The sequence below is a fragment of the Microtus oregoni genome, unplaced genomic scaffold (assembly GCF_018167655.1).
Source record: "Microtus oregoni isolate MIOR12 unplaced genomic scaffold, Mior012 000000F_ref0000247, whole genome shotgun sequence".
Taxonomy (NCBI): Eukaryota; Metazoa; Chordata; class Mammalia; order Rodentia; family Cricetidae; genus Microtus; species Microtus oregoni.
In genome coordinates this window covers 18,564,928-18,583,967 of record NW_024543059.1, presented here as the reverse complement: position 1 = coordinate 18,583,967, position 19,040 = coordinate 18,564,928, and the positions used below count along the sequence as shown (strand labels likewise).

At 41.1% G+C, this 19,040-nt stretch overlaps 1 protein-coding gene across 1 annotated transcript in view; it reads left to right on the top strand.

The window, feature by feature from the left end:
* Agbl1 (AGBL carboxypeptidase 1) overlaps positions 1-19,040 on the top strand; it is a 720,481-nt gene that overhangs the window by 128,321 nt on the left and 573,120 nt on the right. The window contains exon 17 of the mRNA XM_041650016.1: positions 11,272-11,425. Within this exon, the coding sequence (XP_041505950.1) occupies positions 11,272-11,425 (154 nt within the window). The remainder of the gene's footprint in view (positions 1-11,271; positions 11,426-19,040) is intronic.

The following is a 19,040-nucleotide window of genomic DNA, read 5'->3' as shown; positions in this document are numbered from 1 at the left end:
TGCTGCAGAAGCATAGAATAAATCCAGTGGACTTTCTGCTCTAGGATCAATTCAGTGTCATTGCTTGCTATGACATGCCATAGTTGCTAAAAATCCAGTTGATAAGTTTTAAAAGTATGCATGGTCATTGAGTTTTCTGAAGATACAGATATATCTGATAGCTGAGGTTAAATCATCAACTCAAGGATTTTATCTGACATAGTAGTTCTGTAATGGCTCACCTGAATGCTCTCAAGGTTTTATTTATTTATTCATTTATTTATTTAAATCACACATGGTCCAGCACTTATCTCAGGATGCTCTGATAGACTCTATGGGAGTGTCTATAAACTGGTTCAGAGACTGGAATAAGGCTTCCATATTGCTTCCAGCCTCTGGGCCACTTGTTTTCTAGAGGCTTGTCTAATAAGAGTACAGGATTTTATGCCTAACAACTTACAGAAAACTGAGGAGAGATTGGGATCAAGGGCTAAAGTATTTCATCTTTAAGGAAGACAAAAACACCAGTAAAGAAAACCCTTCTTAGAGGGAAGAGATGGAGAAAGACAGGAAGGTAGAAAGGTAGATAGAGGCAAGATAGCTATAGATAGATTATAGATGATAGATGTGTACATATATAGAGAAGAAGAGATAGGAGCAGATATGTAGTGATATTTCATTTGTATTTTAATAAATAAAGCCTTGCCTGATGTTCAGAGAGTAAAACAACTGTACTGATCAGTCTTACAGACCAGACAGTGGTGACACGCAACTTTAAACCATGTAGCCACACTAGTTTACCATAGAAACCGGGTGGTAGTAGTGCACACCTTTAATCCAGCACTATAGAGGAATATGAGATGGGAGGAGAGAGCTCGCACACACAGGTTTCTGGAGACATGATTCCCATTTTGGACTGAGGTAGAGGTAAGAGCCAGTGGCTGGCTGTTTTGCCTTTCTGACCTTTAGACTAAACCACAAAGACCATCAGTCTTTGGAAATGTGAAGCCCAAAACCGAGATTATCTTTTTCACTTTTTAGGTAACAGATTATCTTTTTAAAATCCTATTCTCATTTAAGAGAAAGAAGCCACTCCGGGCACATTTTCCCTCTTATTAAACTTTCTCAAACTTCTGTAGTCAGCAGAAACATACCTGTTGTGAGACAATGGTCTGGTACTCTGTAAAGATTTGTTACTTATATTTTAATAAAATGCTGATTGGCTAGAAGCCAGGCAGGAAATGTAGTTGGGGCAACCAAGCAGGAAGTAGAGGAGGGGTGACAAGAACAGGAGAATTCTGGGAAGAGGAAAGAGTGAGTCCGCAGTCATCACCCAGCCACAGAGGAAGCAAGATGAGAACGTATTGATGGTTAAAGTACTGATATGACAACCTGGGTGGTTTATATGGAGCAGTGGTGCTGCCTAAAGATGAGACTCCCAGACAATTTTGGGTGGATTAGGAGGTGAGGAGATGGAATGCCATTGAGAACTTCTATCTGCATAGCCTGGCAAGAGGTAAGGAAGGTTGGCATTAGTGGGATTCCTATATTGGGAGAGCTTAACAAAACTTGTAAGGGGTAGATTAGTGGGGCAGAGATTTTTGCTTTTCTTTTCCCTGATACAGATACTTAGTGAAGAAAATGTTACTGGCACCTTCAGAGATGAGAAAAAGAGGAGGGAAAGAGAAAGAAGGTGTAGGGTGGAGACAGGAGGGAGAAAAGAGAAGAGTTTCATTTGTACATATCTTCCATTTTATAAAGGGTTCAGGACAACTGAAGAGTTTCAGAGACATCAAATAGGACATGGCAACTTCCACATGGTAGAGCATAGACACAACCAACAAACAATAAATCAGTGTTGTCATAAAACCAACTGGCAGAGACCCAGATTTGTGTGGGCCAAAAGAAAAGGCCAATATTGATGTAGGGTCTTGCTATCAAGATAGAGGACATGAAGGACCCAAGATATGTTGGAAGGACAGGATTTTGCCAAAAGAGAGAAAAAAAAAGTCAGGTATCTGGAGCTGTTGTGGTGGAACTGTTCCCTCCAGGTGAGACGTTGATGTAGGTGGTCACGAAGTAGTTGCTATGGTGGCTATAGACCATCTTGGCCAACAGTCAAGGCAAGAAAGTAAGAGCAAAAAAGGGCCACCTGAGTTATGATACACTAGTAAAAAGGCTGTTAGTTCCCTCATCAAAACAGAGAGCCACCATTCCCTTTCGCGAGATGCGTCTTCACTCTGTCACCCACTTACTGCATGTGGTCTTGGGGGTGTATAAGAAATTGAAGGCTGACTGAGACTGGTTACTCTTCAGTGGTACCCCAACCTTGAGTCCCCCATACATCTGTAAGTAACCCCAACAAATTTCACTGGTCCACCAAGCTGATTTTGGGCAAGAATCACTTGTCTGGTCTGTCCATACCCTGTATTACTCTGGGGGAGTAGATGTGTCTTGTGACATCTTCCCAGGAAAGCACACACCCTGAGAGTCACAATATAAAAACAATTTTCAAAAGTCAGATTGCCATCAATGACTCTAGGCTCTGTTTTCTTGCTTTGTAACTATGTATAAAGTTGTACATTTCTCCCTAACTTAATTTTCACACCTGTAAAATGGAAGCAAAATGCCACTGCTATATAGGTTGTTAATGAATTTAAGATCATTGATAGATGGAAGTTTAAAAGTGCCTACCCCAGTAATCAATTCTAGTTGGTAACCATTCGAACACTGATGTGGTTTCTATGATAACCATTTTTCCCGTTAGAGTCATTGGCTGCCCATTCCATAATCTCTACTAGGATGGAAAGTATTTAAAGATCAAACTGAAGAGCACAAGGAAATAAATACAAGGATAATGATGTCCTTATCATAGTGATTACTTATTATCTTGACTTTTTAATGGATAAAGGATGTTAAAGGCCTCTTCTCTTTCTAGATGGTAAATGTTGCCCTTGTTCTTAGAGTAAATTCCCGGAGTGTGAGGATATCTCTTGGTGGTAGGGTGTTTCCTAGGTGTTTGCCAGGTGTTCACTAGGTACTCCCACACATCAGCAACATCACAGGAACAAGGTAAAGGTGGGTCCCTTTAAGCTAGGGCGACTGGTTTCATCAGATGGGCACTTGGCTAAAGCTTGTCTGGGACTTCTGGTGTGCTCTCCAGCTTAAGTTTTTACTTAAAGATGCCATTTGTTTCTGTGATGAGACCTTCTGATTATCTGCTGAGTGTATTGAAGTGCCGAGTGAAGTAAGCAGGGCAAAAAATAAAATAGGCCATGTCCTTAGGGGTGGGCTTTTTTTCTCCCTAAATTAGGGCACTGAAAAGTGAAGTTCTTAGGGGATCACAACAAGAAAAGATGATTTTCCTGAGTGCAGTGCTTCCCACTTTGTAAGTGGCCATCAGCAGAGTAGCCTGCTGGGGTCAGGGAATGGCTTTTGTGGAAACGTTGAGAAAGCCAAGGAGTCTGTGGAGAAGCTCAGGATGGAGCCGCAGGCTAAGGTTATCTGCTTGATCTCCCTGCAGAAGGGCCTTTCTCTTTAAGAAGCCAGCCTCTCTGCGGTGGCAGCAATTTCTTTGAACTCTGTGCCACGTTCACAAAGAAAGCCACCCCTGTGGCTTCCATAGGGCTGCAATTAGCATCACTTGGCACTTGCATTCATGGGCCCTGCTTCTCCCATCAAGGATCCCAACAATATCCAATTAAGAAAGCCTTTCTGGACCCAAGGTGGAAGCATTCAGCTGGAGATCAAGATGAAGTCATTTGAACAAAAGGAAAGCCACAGAATGTTTTTATTGGTTGACTACTCTTCATTGCCCCTGTGACTAGAACCAAAATCATCACCCCCACCCCCGGAGCTGGAGGTGTTACATACTTGGTGCACAGTAGGTGATAGGTCCAAAGGAACAAATATTTGATTGTGAAGTGTGGGAGATGGGTATGGGAAAATCAGGATTCATGGGAATGAGCTTAAGTGAATGTATACCAGGCATTTGGAAGGTTGTAATGCCAGTAATAATTACACATGAAATACAAATGAACAGAGCTCAGGCCTGTCACTTCTGCGTTTGCTGGTGGGCAGCAAGCTGAAGCACCCTGGGAACGACAAGTTCCCTGGCACGATAATGTCATTGTCCCCTTTGTTTCATAAGCAGTTGTATTTGATGACTTCTATAGACAAACGAAAATCTGAACTTGCCTCCCAAACCTGAGCTCTAAAACCTGGATTTAATTATTAATACATCATTATGATACCTGGTAGTGCCATCTAGTAAAGCCAGGGTCCCCTGCAGGCTTGACAAGCCGAAGTTCTCCCACACCAAGCTGAACTGCAACCCTGTCATGTCATTAATTATTTTGTTGTTTGGTATCAGGGACTAGATTTCTGTGAGTTGGTTGGAACACAAAAAGATAATCACTGCTTTTCCTTGACAGACTGTCAATCATCCCAGTCCATCCCAGGGAGGACCCTTGTGGCTATAATGAAATGAGAAACAAATGAAAGATAGAGTTTGATGCACAGAACAATTTTGTACAATAATATTTCCCAAAGTGTATTCTGGAGCACTCCAAATTCCTAAATCTTTAAATTTTAAATTACATTAATGTATTATTTAGTGTGTGTGTGTGTATGTATGTATGTATACATACATGTACTCACATGGACTATTGCTCACACGTGGAAGTCAGATAACAACTTGGAGGTTTTCACCTTCTATCATGTGATTCTTGGCAGTCTCAGGTCCTCAGGCTTGGCAGCAAGCACATTTGCCCAGTGAGCTATTTTGCAAGCCCCCCTGAAATCTTTATAGAAGAAAGGGGTCTAGTAACCATATAGATTCATGAAGCACTGAGTGCCGCTGGTCTTTATTCTTGGCACTCACAGTACATGTGTACATAGTAAAGGAGCTGAGAAGTTCCATGTCGTGAAGATATTTTCATATTGTTTAACTCACCATTTCCAGTGTTTGGGCTATGAATGACTCACCTCCTCCAGCTCACTAGATAGTCCAGCATTTATTAGTATTTCACTGAATGCACTTTGGGAAAGGCTTCAGGGAAGGTTCTTTGCTTTTGCAAATACTAAGCAAACATCTGAATATTAATCTGCATCTTGACACATCTAACTCTTATAACAGGGCTTGGAATAATAACCTAAGACTAGTTTGCTTTTTGGAATATAAATTTCTTAATAAGGCTCTGTATTTCCTGGTTGCCAAGACCTTAATAATCACACAGAGACTATATTAGTTATAACACTGTTTGGCCAATGACTCAGACATATTTCTAGCTAGCTCTTAAATCTTGAATTAACCCATTCCTATTAATCTGTGTATTGCCATGAGGCTATGACTTACCAGGAAGGTTCCGGATCCTTCTCTTTCAGCAGTTATGTGGCATCTGTCTGATTCCACCTACTCTCTCTATATATCTCTGTTTGGATTTCCTGCCTGGCTTTAATCAGCTAAGCCATTGGCCAAAACAGTTTTCTACATTAGCCAATAAAAGCAACACATATACAGAAGGGCATCCCATATCATCTGTCCTTTTCTGTCTAAATAAAAAGGAAGGTTTTTAACTTTAACACAGTAAAATTACAGATACAAAACAGTTATCAAGCAAGAATTATAATTACAATATTTAGTCCATTTACATTTGGAAAATTAAGGAAAATACTCTATCATTTATCCTATCTTTGTGAGTCTAAAGTTTTAAATCTAATTTATCCTTTATCATAACTAAGAAAAACTATAACTATCTCTCTTCAACTCTTCAAAGACTTCAGAAGGATATATTATTACCTAAGTAAACAGGAAGTTTATTATAAGCAACTTCCAAAGTTCTATAATTGACAGAGACATCTTGCTGCCTGGACAGACACCCAAAGTTCTTCTGTAACATTGGGGCAACCATCTTCAGCCTACAGGCCCATAGTATCTGGCAAATTTTTCAGTGAAGCACGAAATTAGAAGATTTCTTATGTCTTGTATAGCAAAGTTTGTCAGTCACTTTGTTCTGTGTCCTGCAGAATGCCTGGCAGTTCCTTTCATGAACTTTTTGGAAAGTTCAGCAGTCACTTTTCTGTGGGTCCTGCATAACCAGTTCAAACAGCATGCCATCAAGCAGTCCATGCAAGAGCAGTTTCTTACTTCAATAGCTAGCATTGAAGGCAAATTCTATAACGTGTTTCTTCAATGCCCTTCCACCTCTCTGAAGTATTTGGTGCTGCCAGAAGCAGGCATAATCTAGACTCTCTGTGTATTTCCCATCTTTACCTGGCTTATTTTCCTTTACTCCTTTAATCTATGACTGTCTGTACTCATTTATATTACTTTTACTGTCTCCTTAAAGACTTTACTTCTTTTTATAACTGTCTATACTCTTACTCCTTTCTCTCCCAAACTTATGTACATTTTTAAACACATTATGTCTCATTTAAAAGTCTTTTGTGACTGAATCTGTCCTATTGTGTGTCTGAAATCCTTTTCTGACAAGAAGCATTTTAAAATGGTAAGCAGTGTGGTTGTAGCAGCCCTGGATATTGGCTCCACCTCTCTTGGCCTTTCAATATGGTGGAGGTACCTTTACCACCAGCTCTGGGAGTGCTCAGTGGGAGTTGTGCTCACCACCTCAACTCTGGGAAGCACCATGCAGCAGATAAACCCCTTTTATCTGAGTCAAAGCTAAATCCGCCATGCAGCATACTGTGTGGCCTGGAGATGCCTCTGTGTATGGCAGCAGGAATCCATCTTGTTTTCTTGCCTGTGCATGCCTTGCAGACCCATCCAATTGCTTTCCCAGGTAGCGGTGCTGGGCAGCAGGCATGCTCTCAGCTACTTTCTTCCTAATCCTGAGTGGGCATACAAGCACTGGGACCAAAGAGTGTGGCTGGCCACATGGGTTTAGGCCCAAATGTATGGATGCCATTTTGTAGGCAGAGGCTGCTCATTCACTTTCCAGCTATCCAGACCCTGATAATCACGCAGAAACTATATTAATTACAACACTGTTTGGCCAATCATTAAGGTGTATTTCTAGCTAGCTCTTACATCTTGAATTAACTCATTTCTAATCATCTGTGTATTGCTATGAAGCTATCACTTATCTGAAAAGATTCCAGGTTCTTCTCCTCTGGCAGCTACATGGCATCTGTCTGACTCTGCCTTCTCTCTCTCTCTCTCTCTCTCTCTCTCTAAATCTCTAAATCTCTGTTCAGATTTCCTGCCTGGCTTTACTCTACTAAGCCACTGGCCAATTATCCAATAATAATGACAGTTATTCATTATCCAATAAAAGCAACACATATACAGAAGGACATCCCACTCTCTTAGGAAAATGTTTTTCTATTTCCCAATTAGTTGTTCCATTTTTTGCTATTTTCAAACCATTTTTAACTTAGTTCTAATTTCTCTTAATAATGATCAGGAAATGTGATTTATATCATTTTCCTTTTTGTTGAAATGTAGTGAATTTTAATAATCTCATATATGACTAATTGATATTCCAATTTCATGGATGTTTGAGAATAATTAACTAAACCATATTCCCCGTTAAGACAACTATGTAGGGGCAACACTGTTCAGTGGTTTTTGCCACTTCTGTTTACCCAAGGCTGTGAAGCAGTTTTACAATTTCCCACTCACTGCTACTGTCATTTTTCTTTTTCTGCTGTTTCGTGTTATATATTTCAAAGCCATGTTATTTGATTTATGAGTTTTATATGTTTGTTGTGAATTGTGCCCTTTATCAAAATAAGATTTTAAAATCCCATTTAATGCACTTGATCTGGAATACGACTTTGTCATATATTACTGTTGCCTTGCCTACTTTAATTTATGTTTACGTCTCCTCTTAGATCCAATATTTCTCCCTTAAAATGTTAGAGTACGGGCAAACAAAATAAAGAGATAATTTAGGAGTGTTTCTCATATATACAGAGCTGCTTTCCAAAACACCTCTTGTATACAACATGCGTTAGAATGTTAAAAACAGTAATCTGAATGTTCCTGTCATTTAATAAGACTGATTTAGCCCATTTATACTTGCAACATATTTGGTTATGGCTGTCATTGGAATAGCTGTTCATTTCTGTGGTTCGCTATCCTTTGTTTACATGTGCAGCATGGACATTATTTTCCTTGAGTCGTTTCCCCAAATTTTGAGTGTTTACATACCACCAGTGCTTCAGGTTTAGTTATTAAAGATAACGTGGTTGAAGTTAATATTGTTTCACCAACAATAGCAGATTACATTGAGTGTTTCTACATGACAATTAAGCAATGTTATATATGCACGTGTGTCTATCCAGGGCATTGTGCACATGAGAGCAGTTGCCCATGGGGGTGCAGAAGGGAGGGTTAGACCTGTGAAGCCTTTTACATGGGTGCTAGAATAGAACTTGTGTCTTCTGCAATAGCAGTATACCCTCTTAACCATGAAACCATCTCTCCAGACCTTGTTTTATTTTTCATTTTATTTTAGGTCATTACTTTTTATGCTCAGCACTAGGAATTGAGTCTAGGGAATTGCACATGCTAGGCAAGCATTCTACCTCTGAGCCACCGCCTTAGGCAAAAACATAAAACATTAAAAAAACAAAACCCACTTCATCCCACCTCTCTCCCCAGCCAGGTCCTGCACACTCTTCTCCAGGGTCTAGCCCAACAATTGTAGTTTTCATACCAAGGAAATTTCTCTTTGCAACAGACAGAGACCATTAAAGAAACTACAACAAACCAAAATTCAGAGTTGTGAGCTCAAATCCCAAATGATTCATCTATAATACAGCTCCCACACCTAAGGAACAGGGATCATTGTGGGAAGAAGGGGTGGGAAGATTGTAAAAGCCAGAGAGGGTCAGAAAGTTTTTTGTGAGAATGTATCTCCTAATAGTCTCATCTATCTATCTATCTATCTATCTATCTATCTATCTATCTATCTATCTGTTGTCTGTCTGTCTGCCTGCCTGCCTGTTGATCTATTTATCTTTCTACAGGTCCATAACGACAGTTATTGAAAAAAGAGGTCATGAATTTGAAAAAGAGCAAAGAGGAGTATATGGGAGGGTTTGGAGGGAGGAAAGGGAAGTGTGGGGGAAATGATTTAATTATATTAGAATCTCAAAAAATAAAAGAAATCCTTTTCAAAATTTTTGATTTTGAGATAGAGTGGTGTTGCATTCCCCAGGCTGACTTTGAACTCTGTAGACCAGGCAGGTCTTGAAATTGTTAGCCTCCCAACATGCTGGGACTATAGGCTTGTGCCACTTGGTGACAGATGCTTTTCTGACACTGTTTTTTTTTTTTAATTCCTGAAGTTTAGCAACCACTGCATGAAGTAGGGGATATTATTTTAGTACATACTTCAAAGATGAAAATCTGAGTCATGAGAGCGCTAAGTATTTAAGTCTCTACAAAGCCATAGTCAGAATGTGAACGCAGTATGACCCAAGCACCTCCCTCTCACTTGGCTTTCCTGTTGTGATTGATGCTTAATGCTTTTTATTTTCAGAAATCAAATATTGATACATGGCTCTGTGTGTGCCCTGAAAAATTATTATTTTGTTTTGATTTACCCCTCTTTTGTGTATCTGTTTTGCTTTCATTTTTATAAAAGTCATATTATTATTTAGAAAGCAGTGTTTCAATAGTTGTGTTGGTCTAACCCTTGTTTAGCCACTCATGATCAGAAACTTGACAGATGCAGGGCAATTGGATTAAAATAATTTTGACTATCAATCTCTAAGCAGTGATTTATTTCTTTGGGCATCTAGTTCTGCAGAAAGAAAACATAAGCCAAGAAATTTGTGTGTGCATGTAGATACACATACTGACAGGTACCCACAGTGAAACACACACTTTTCTTTTTTTTAAAATTTATTTATTTATTAAAGATTTCTGTCTCCTCCCCGCCACCGCCTCCCATTTCCCTCCCCCTCCCCCAATCAAGTCCCCGTCCCTCGTCAGCCCAAAGAGCATTCAGGGTTCCCTGCCCTGTGGGAAGTCCAAGGAACCCCCACCTCCATCCAAGTCTAGAAAGGTGAGCATCCAAACTGCCTAGGCTCCCACAAAGCCAATACGTGCAGTAGCATCAAAACCCTCTTGCCATTGTTCTTGAGTTCTCAGTAGTCCTCATTGTCCGCTATGTTCAGCGAGTCCGGTTTTATCCCACACACTTTAAAAACAGATTCAATTACAGGTCCAAGTTTGACTGTGTCCCAGGAAGGGCAGTGTTATCTGGTTTAGAATAACAAGCAAAAACACTAGACATGAGGTCAGGGTTCACCAAGAAAAACTTCATTTATAGGAAAGAATGCAGACAAGGCAAATGGTCAGAATGTATGGAAAGGACTTAGTTGAGGTCCTTGGACTTCCCAGAGCAGCTTTCTCTGATCCTCTCACTGTTTGTGATGGAACAGCATGGCCAGAGAAACCATGATGAGTTTGTAGGCACTGAATCAGCCTGGGGAAGCCATGAGTCCTGGGGTGTGTGTGTGTGTGTGTGTGTGTGTGTGTATATATGTGTGTATGTGTGTGTATGTATGTGTATGTGTGTGTGAGAATGATTTGCCTAGCAGGCTCAGACATTAAGGGAAAAAGTAGGTTGTTTCTCCTTTCTGTTGACACCTAGCTGATTGCAGTTAAAACTTTGTATCTTCCTGTTCTCTCTCTGGTTGTCGAGGTCACTGTAACTAGATGGGGGCCACAAGGCCTCTCTAGCATGTTTATAACTAGTCCTCTTGTTTTGGTGAGTGAAAATATCAGAAGTTGTTAACTTCAAGGTTGTTAACTAGGTGTCCTTGTTTCAATTTTTTGTGTGTGTAATGTTGTGCTTTCCACTAGTTATTTGTTATTAGCCAGTTTTCTGTTATCTTAGCATCCCATGGGTAACTTATTTTTTGTTTTCTTTTGAGATTCTCATAGCTTTCTCTTAGTGCCTGGACCAGCTAAATTCTATGCTTCCAGGACTCATGGTTTCACAATCTCCCGTGTTCTGGGTATTCTCAGTCTTTATGGTAACCACGCTGTGGTGATGGGAAGAACATTTTATGTCCTTGCTTTCTTACAGTGTAATTTGCAAATGAATCTGTTATGCAGATACATGTTGGGGCAATGCTGTCTGTTGGGCCTCACCAAACTAACAACAGCCTCTCATCACTCCACATACATCAGGCAGATTGGGTTGGCATAAATACTTTAAATAACTGCAAGATTCAGTGAGTGTAAGATACTTTTCTGTTTGAACTATTGGGTAAGTGTTAATACTATGCATGCTTGTTTTGTTTCTGTTCTAGACTCACCTTCAAATTCTGGAGAGAAACATTGATCCCAGGCAAGTCTACTTCCGGCAAGCTAGTCTCTGCCAGACGCTGGGAGGGAATCCATGTCCGTTGGTGACTATCACTGCCTTTCCTGAATCTAACAGTGCCAAGCATCTGGAGCAGTTCCGTGAGTAGAATTATGATCCTCTTCTTGAAAGCTGGGCTGAGAGGTCCCTCTGAAGTCTTGGTAATGCTCCTTCCATTTTAGACTGCAGACTTGTCTGTCTTGATAGAAATACATCACTGGGTCTTCTTGACTTGACACAAAGAGTAAATGCTGATGTCATTCTGTTGTGAAAGGATGGGGAATATGAATTGTTAACTGTCTGGGATAGGAAATGACCTGCTAGAATACAGAGCAAATCACCAGGCATGATGACTTCCTCTTTGAAGACAGAAGCAGGCCTCTGAATCACATTTTCCAATCTCTAATCCAGGCTCTACTGTCTCCATTTTCGCTGTTGCGCTGTGACTCTCAGCCAGTCAGTATGGGAAGGAAGGAAACAGAATCTTTGAGCCCTGGTTGATGAATTCTCTTGGTAACCCGAGTATCTGTATCTGAATGTCTGAGGATGTTAAGAGGATATAGCCAAAAAGCTTGACATCAAAGCCAAACCAAATCAAGAGCGCAGTAGGAACATTGACATCAAGTCACACGTGAATACTTATGTAGCCGTTCAGACATATGGTTGACACAGACAGCCCCCCTTCCCCCCAATACAGATCCATGATGCCCCTTACTACTAGAGTCCCAAATATATGTGTCACTGACTTTTTACCGATGAGCTTCACGCCTCACCGAGGGAAGAGAAACAAAAGAGAATGAGGAATGATTTGCAATGCAAAGAAATTTGGAAGATGAAAGAAAGGACTGGAGAATAAATGCCAAGCTAATTTATCCCCAGAAAATCCTGTCTTACCTGATGAAGTGCTAAGGGTGTTCAGGTGACTCTTGGGCAGAACAAAACGTAATTTCTCACATCCCATCAGCGTCTGACAGTGGACGCTTAACAACCTGGCTAATCAACAACTGATTGTCCCATCTGAATTAACAAGGCCCTAAAATGCTTTAATGAATAGTAAGGGATTTTTAAAAACAACTCTCTCATGTGCTTTATGCATTTAAGAGCAATTTCTTAGCAGCCACAGAACCCTTTATTTGGCTGATGAGCAGAGCCTGGGAGTTGGAAGTAGTAATCCAGGGCAATCTTCGCTGGGTAATTATTTATTTTAGAAAGTAGATATCTATAAGTCTGTGTTTTACAACTTCTGTTTCGTAGGAGGGGAATATGCAAGATACATGAAAAGTATTTTGGTTAATCGTATAAATAGCATGTAGAAATCAGCCCCCATTGATTGACTTATAATTAGTCGTCATCGTCGTCATTGTCGTCTTCTTCTTCTTCTTCTTCTTCTTCTTCTTCTTCTTCTCCTTCTCCTTCTCCTTCTCCTTCTCCTTCTCCTTCTCCTTCTTCTTCTTCTCCTCCTCCTCCTCCTCCTCCTGCTGCTCCTCCTCCTCTTCCTCCTTTTCCTTCTCCTTCTCTTTCTCCTCCTGCTCCTTCTCCTTCATCTTTCCTCCTCCTCTTCTAATCCTCTTTCTTCTTCATCTTTCTTCCTCCTCTTCCTCTTATCCTCTTCTTCCTCTTTCTCCTCTTTTTCTTCTATTGGCCTATTTCTTAGAGTTTGGATTTTAGGGACCTACAATCATCTGGTCAAATAAGAGTGATTTTTTTCTTGCTATTTATGTGGTTAGTTAAAATGCATATTTTCTATCAAAGGTCTCTGGGCCATCCAGACTCTGGGTCCTGGCACTCCAGACAGTGTTAGGGATGGGCTCACTCTCAAGGCATGGGTCTCAGACTGTACCTGTCATTGGTTGTTCACTGTACGCCATCCTTACCCCATAGGATGTCCCATAGGCAGGACAGACAGACTGTAGGTTGAAAGTTATGTGGCTGGTTTGGTGCCCCAATCCCTCCACTGGTAGTCTTGCCTGGTGACAGGAATGACCAGTTCAGGCTACATACTCTCAATTGCTAGGAATCTTAGCTGGGGTCATCCTTGTAGATTCGCTGGAGTTTCCCTTGCACCAGGTTTCTCCTGGACCCTGAAATGCTCCCCTTTTCCAATTGACTCTTTCAGTACTCTCCCCCACCCACCCCGCCCTCTCCTCATGTTGCCATCAGCAGTCTTCATCCCGCAACTGGTAGAACCAAATGTAGAGACACACAATCAGACATTAGGTCGAGCTTGGGGAAGCCTGCTGAAAAGAGGAAAGAAGGAATGGTAGGAGTTAGAGGGGTCAAGGACACCGGAAGCTAAACCACAGAATCAACTAACCTAAGAACACAGGGGCTCACAGAGACTAAACTGACAACCAAGGAGCCTGCATGGGACCTACCTAGGCTCTCACCATATATGTGACAGCTGTGTAGCTTGGTCTTCTTGTGGGACTCCTAACTGTGGGAGCAGGAACTGTCTCTGACTCTTTTACTGGCTTTTGATACCCTATTGTTCATACTGGGTTGCCTTGCCCAGCTTTCATACATGGGTAGGTGTTTAGTCTTACTTCAACTTGATATGTTATGTTTTGTCAATATCCACAGGAGATCTGCCCTTTTCTGAAGAGAAATGGAGGAGTAGATGAGGGGGGGGGATCAGGCAGAGAGGAGGAGGAGAGGAGGGAATAGGAGGAGAGGGAAAATTGGGGTTGGGATGTAAAACAAACAAATGAATACATAAATGTATTTTTTCACATGTTTTTCTGCTTAGAATAGCCATGACTTTGTTTGATGCCTATCCTCCACTTTCACCATCTTTAAATTCTTTTTTTCTATTTATTTATTTATTTATTTAGGATTTCTGCCTCCTCCCCGCAACTGCTTCCCATTTCCCTCCCCCTCCCCCGATCAAGTCCCCCTCCCTCATCTGCTCGAAGAGCAATCAGGGTTCCCTGACCTGTTTAAAAAAAAAAAAAGTTTCTACCAGGTATTTGTGATAACATGGAAGGAAATTTGAGGCTTTGACTGTCAGTCAAGTCAGGCACAGAAGGACAAATACCATATAATCTCATTTATGTGTGGAAGCTAAAAATGCAGTTCACAGAGAGAATCTCTGCTGGTAATTCTTTTAGTTAGCTCAACCCAAACCATAGGTGACAAGAGGGAACCTCAATTGCTTCCATAAAATTGGCCTGAGGACAATGGTGGCATTAACTGATTCGTGATGGATGGAAGGGCCTATTCCATTGTGAACAATGCCCAGATGATCTTGGATTGTATGAGAGAGTAAACTGAGCAAGCCAAGGGAAGCAAGCAACTAAGACACATTCTTCTGTGGTCTCTGCTTCAATTCCTGTCTCTAGGTCCTGCTCTGTATGAGTTCCTGGCCTGCTTCTTCAGTGAAGGACTGTGACATAGAACAGTAGACCAAGTAAACCCTTCACTCCCAGTTTGGTTTCAGTTAGTGTTTCCTGAGAGAAATGGAGAAACAAACTAATGCAGACTCAAGTAGTGTTCTAATGTTCCATGGCTCAGAGATAACCACACTGTTAGTGATTCATTGTCATAGTTGAAAGTAGCCAGTACAGCAGGTTTTGATATTTCACCCCTAAAGAAATGCTAAATGTTTGAGGTGCTTTAGACATCCAAAACTTTTTTTTTTTTTAGATCATGGCTCATTGTAAATATACTGAAGTCTCACACTTTCTCATAAATATGTACATGTTATGTGTCTATTAAAAACTTAAAAGTTAAGGGCCTCCATAGTAAATAAATAAACAAACAAGTTTTGATAAGGGGCCCTGGATTGACATTTTGCAGTGTGTTTTGCAAATTGTTTATCTGATTCTAGATGATCCAAGGTTAATTAAAATGTAAGCAAGACTGGTACTTTTCTGTATTATCATCTTATTTTTCCAGATCCTACAAGAAGAATTCCAGCCTATTTTGCCCATTCACTCACAGAAAAACATACAAACAACAAACAAAACAAACAACCCCTCCCCCACCCTGAATTGTGTGTGTTATATGACTATCTTAGTTAGGGCTTCTATTTCATTGATAAAACAGCTTGATCAGAAGCAGTTTGGGGGAGGAAAGGGTTTATTTTAGCTTACAGCCCATTCCACATCACAGTCTATCACTGAGAGATGCTAGAGCGGGAACTAAGGGCAGAAACCTGGGAGCAATGCAGAGGCCATGGAGGACTGCTGTTTAGTGGCTGGCTCCTCCTGACTTGCTCATTCTACTTTCTTAAAAACTCAGGACCACTAGGCCAGGGGCGGCATCACCCCCTGTGGGCTGGGCCCTCCCACATCCATCATTAATCTAAACAAGTACCTTACAGACTTGCCTATGGGCCATTTTATGGAGATATTTTATTAATTGCGGTTCTCTATTCTCAGTTAACTGTAGTTCATGTCCAGTTGACATAAAATGAGCCAGCGTAGTGGCTCATTGTTATCTTTCATTCAAGGATTAATTTCAGCAAATCCCATTCTACAGGCATGACAAGTGCGACTCAGGGAGGTTCAGTACCATCACCAATGGCGGTGTCAGATTTCCAACCTTGGTATTTTGACTCCGGAGTCTACAAAGTCAGCGTGTCGACTCCTTCCTCATGCTTTGTGCATTACTGTTCTGGCTTCACTCTGAGCAGGGTCTTCCCTCTGTACTTTGTGTGTAACTTAATAGGAAGTTAGGGTAGTTGTTGTGGCGACTCATAGTGAAGAAACCCCAGATAGCCAGCCCTCTTGCTGCTTACAATGAATTTTATTTACTTTTCTCTTCCTTAAGTCCCTGTTCCGGGCACAGGAGCAGAAAGGTATAGATTGTGCTCTTTCCTTAGACCCTTCACATCCCACAAGAGAGCTCATACTATAGGACTATAGAGTCTGTGGGGGTCTACAGACTCAGCCATATATTAAAATTTTTGTTATATTTTTTATTGTTTGAAAAATTTATGCTTGCATACAGTGTATCTTTATCATATCCACCTTCCAGTCCCCTCCCAGTTTCTCCTGGGGGGGGTCTCCCCAACATATCTCCCTCCTAACTTCATCAGTATGATTAGCATCATCATTATATTTAATGTACTGGATTCAATTAGTGCTGCCCGTCTGCACATGGCTGTAAGCACATTTGCGGTGCACAAATTCCATCTCCGGGTCTGTAAAATAAGAACAACCCCACACAATGTAAACACCATCTACTCCAAAGTGCAATTAACCATGCCTGTAATCCAGAAGTAAAACCACTTAACTTCCTGTGAACCATAGAACGCAATGTATTGATTTCGAACACAGCAAATGAGCCAGAGGCTCGGGGTTCTTTGCCTCCAGGCCTCCCTCCAGGTGAGCTTAAATTGTCTCACTTGTTTCTTCCTCGGGAGAGGGGAGAGCCTGGGCTGGCTTCAGTCAGGTGCGGGTTGCTTAGCCGAGATGCAACCTGGTTCTGGTTCAATGGCTGCCACTCACTTTTCAGAGGGAGGGGTTTGTACAGTGAAGGGGTTTCTTTCAGCTCTGTAGGATTATCACTTGAGTTTTCTTTCAGAAACCCTAAGAATAGCAGTGTGACTGTGGGGCCCAATGAAAACCTCCTTCCTCAAGGCTGGTTCCCTTGGCCATTTCTTGTAAATGCCTACAACTGATCATTTCTAAGGATGATTTATTGATTACTTTTAGTTCTTCCTTGGGTGTAGACTCCCTAGAGTCTCCCAGAAGCATTTATTTGGTTTGATTTATTTTTCTAAAGTATTTTTCTCTTTTAAAAAGTTATTTTCCTGGAATGGGCTTGCCTGATTTTCTTGGCGAAAGTTTAGAACTCACCAGATTTACCGGCTATATATTTTATTTCTGCTTGGAGAATTGAGGATGATGTTTTCCTATAATGCTCCTAAGAGGAGACTCATGGTTTGGTACCTGAAACATAAAGCCCCTAGAGGCAAGATCCTGGCAGATCTTCAAGACTCTAACACATATCTGTCCTTTTCAGTGGAACAGTGATTAGGAAGCATGATAATGCACCTAGGGTGTCATGTGGATAGGGAATCCCTGTAGTTGAATGGATAATGACATCATTGGCTTGGGTGTTGATTTCATTTCCTTGGTGGATTTGTTGCATTGTCTTGTCCTGGTCTGGGCTAGACTGATAGTGACTTTTACCAGTCTTATTTTCTTATGAGCTCTTGCTCTACTTTTGTGTGGAGTTTTTTTGGGTATGTGTGTGTGGGGAGGTGGTGGGGAACTACTTAGTCTGTTCTCTGAGCTGAGGACAGACAAAGCCAGTTTCTGCCATCTGTGGTTGCTGCCCTCCTGTAGGACTGACAGCGAGGGGACTGCTTGGCATGCACAACATTTTTTAGGGCTTTTATTTAGTTCTTCTAGTTTTTCAGTTCTCTGTTGGGTGCAATAAATTCCACCAGTATAGCTTTGTTCCGTTTCCTGCTGGAGGTCCACCTACCAGTGTGCAGTTACTTCCAGGTCATCTGGATTGTGTCATCACAGCTGCAGCTGCCTTGATTGGAGCCGCAGCAAGAAATCCAGTTAGGTGATAAAATTAGTGGGTCTTATGGCAGAGGAAGTTTACTGAGTCATTGACCTAGTGTATTCTGGGAACTGAAGAGGCAACTGATTGACCTCCCTAACTATGACCATTTCCAACTATGACTCTTTCCAACATGGCTCTTGACCATCATCTTACTCTGAAGTCCACCATATCACTTTTTTTTAATTGAAAAAAAAATGTTCATACAATATATTTTGATCATGGTGTCCCTTATTCTGATCATGGTGTCCCCTTACCCAACTCTTTCCAGAACCTCCCCATTTGCCTACCTACCCAACTCCATGCCTTCTTTCTCTCTGGAAAGCAAACAATCAGACAAACCAAAAGACCAAACAAAGCAAAACGAAGGAGAAATAATGAGAAAACAAAGAAATTCGCACACATACACACTACCTGTTGGGCTGTCGCCTTTTAAACAAAACACTAAAAATCTTTGGTGGCTGTTCTAGCTAAGTTGTCTAGGGCAGCCTTGAACTTCTGGTCTGCTGACTCCAGCCCCTAATAGTAATTTACAGGCCCATGTCCTTAGGTAGTAATGACTCTTACTCAAGACCTTTGATCTCTTTTATACTCCTTGTCTTTATCTCTGATTTGCAGATGACTGCTTAATAAACTCTCATAACAGTCTTCTCCCAGGAGAGTGGGAAGTGATTACCTGGAAAGGAGACTCCAGGTCACCGTTCCATATTCTCCATCATCTCATCCCTTTCTCTCTGTTTCAGGAGAAATCTCCCCAGAAATGTGTATGATCAAAGCACACTACTTTGTACAGCCCTCCAGCATTTTGTTAACCCTTCTACTTTCTTTATATATTGTCATATTCTGAAGGATCCATTTACACACAAAGAAAACTGAGACCTATTTTTTTCTTTAGAGTTGCATTTCTGCGATGGATGCTTCATTTTTTTTCAGAAACTTTCTGATCAAATTGGACATAGATACATATACCAGCATGCATACAAATATATGAATATGTGTTCACACGTATATGTGTACATAGTCTTGTTTAACATTCTCTCATCTGTAAGAGTAGTTAGTATGAGAGGTGATAATTGCTGTAAGGACCTTTTCTGGAAAGGACATGTTATCCTCTTGTGAGCAGGTCCTATTCTCCAGCAGAGTTGCTAGTGGCTGACTGGATGGTGAGAAGCCAGGAAACAACAAAGGTACATGAGG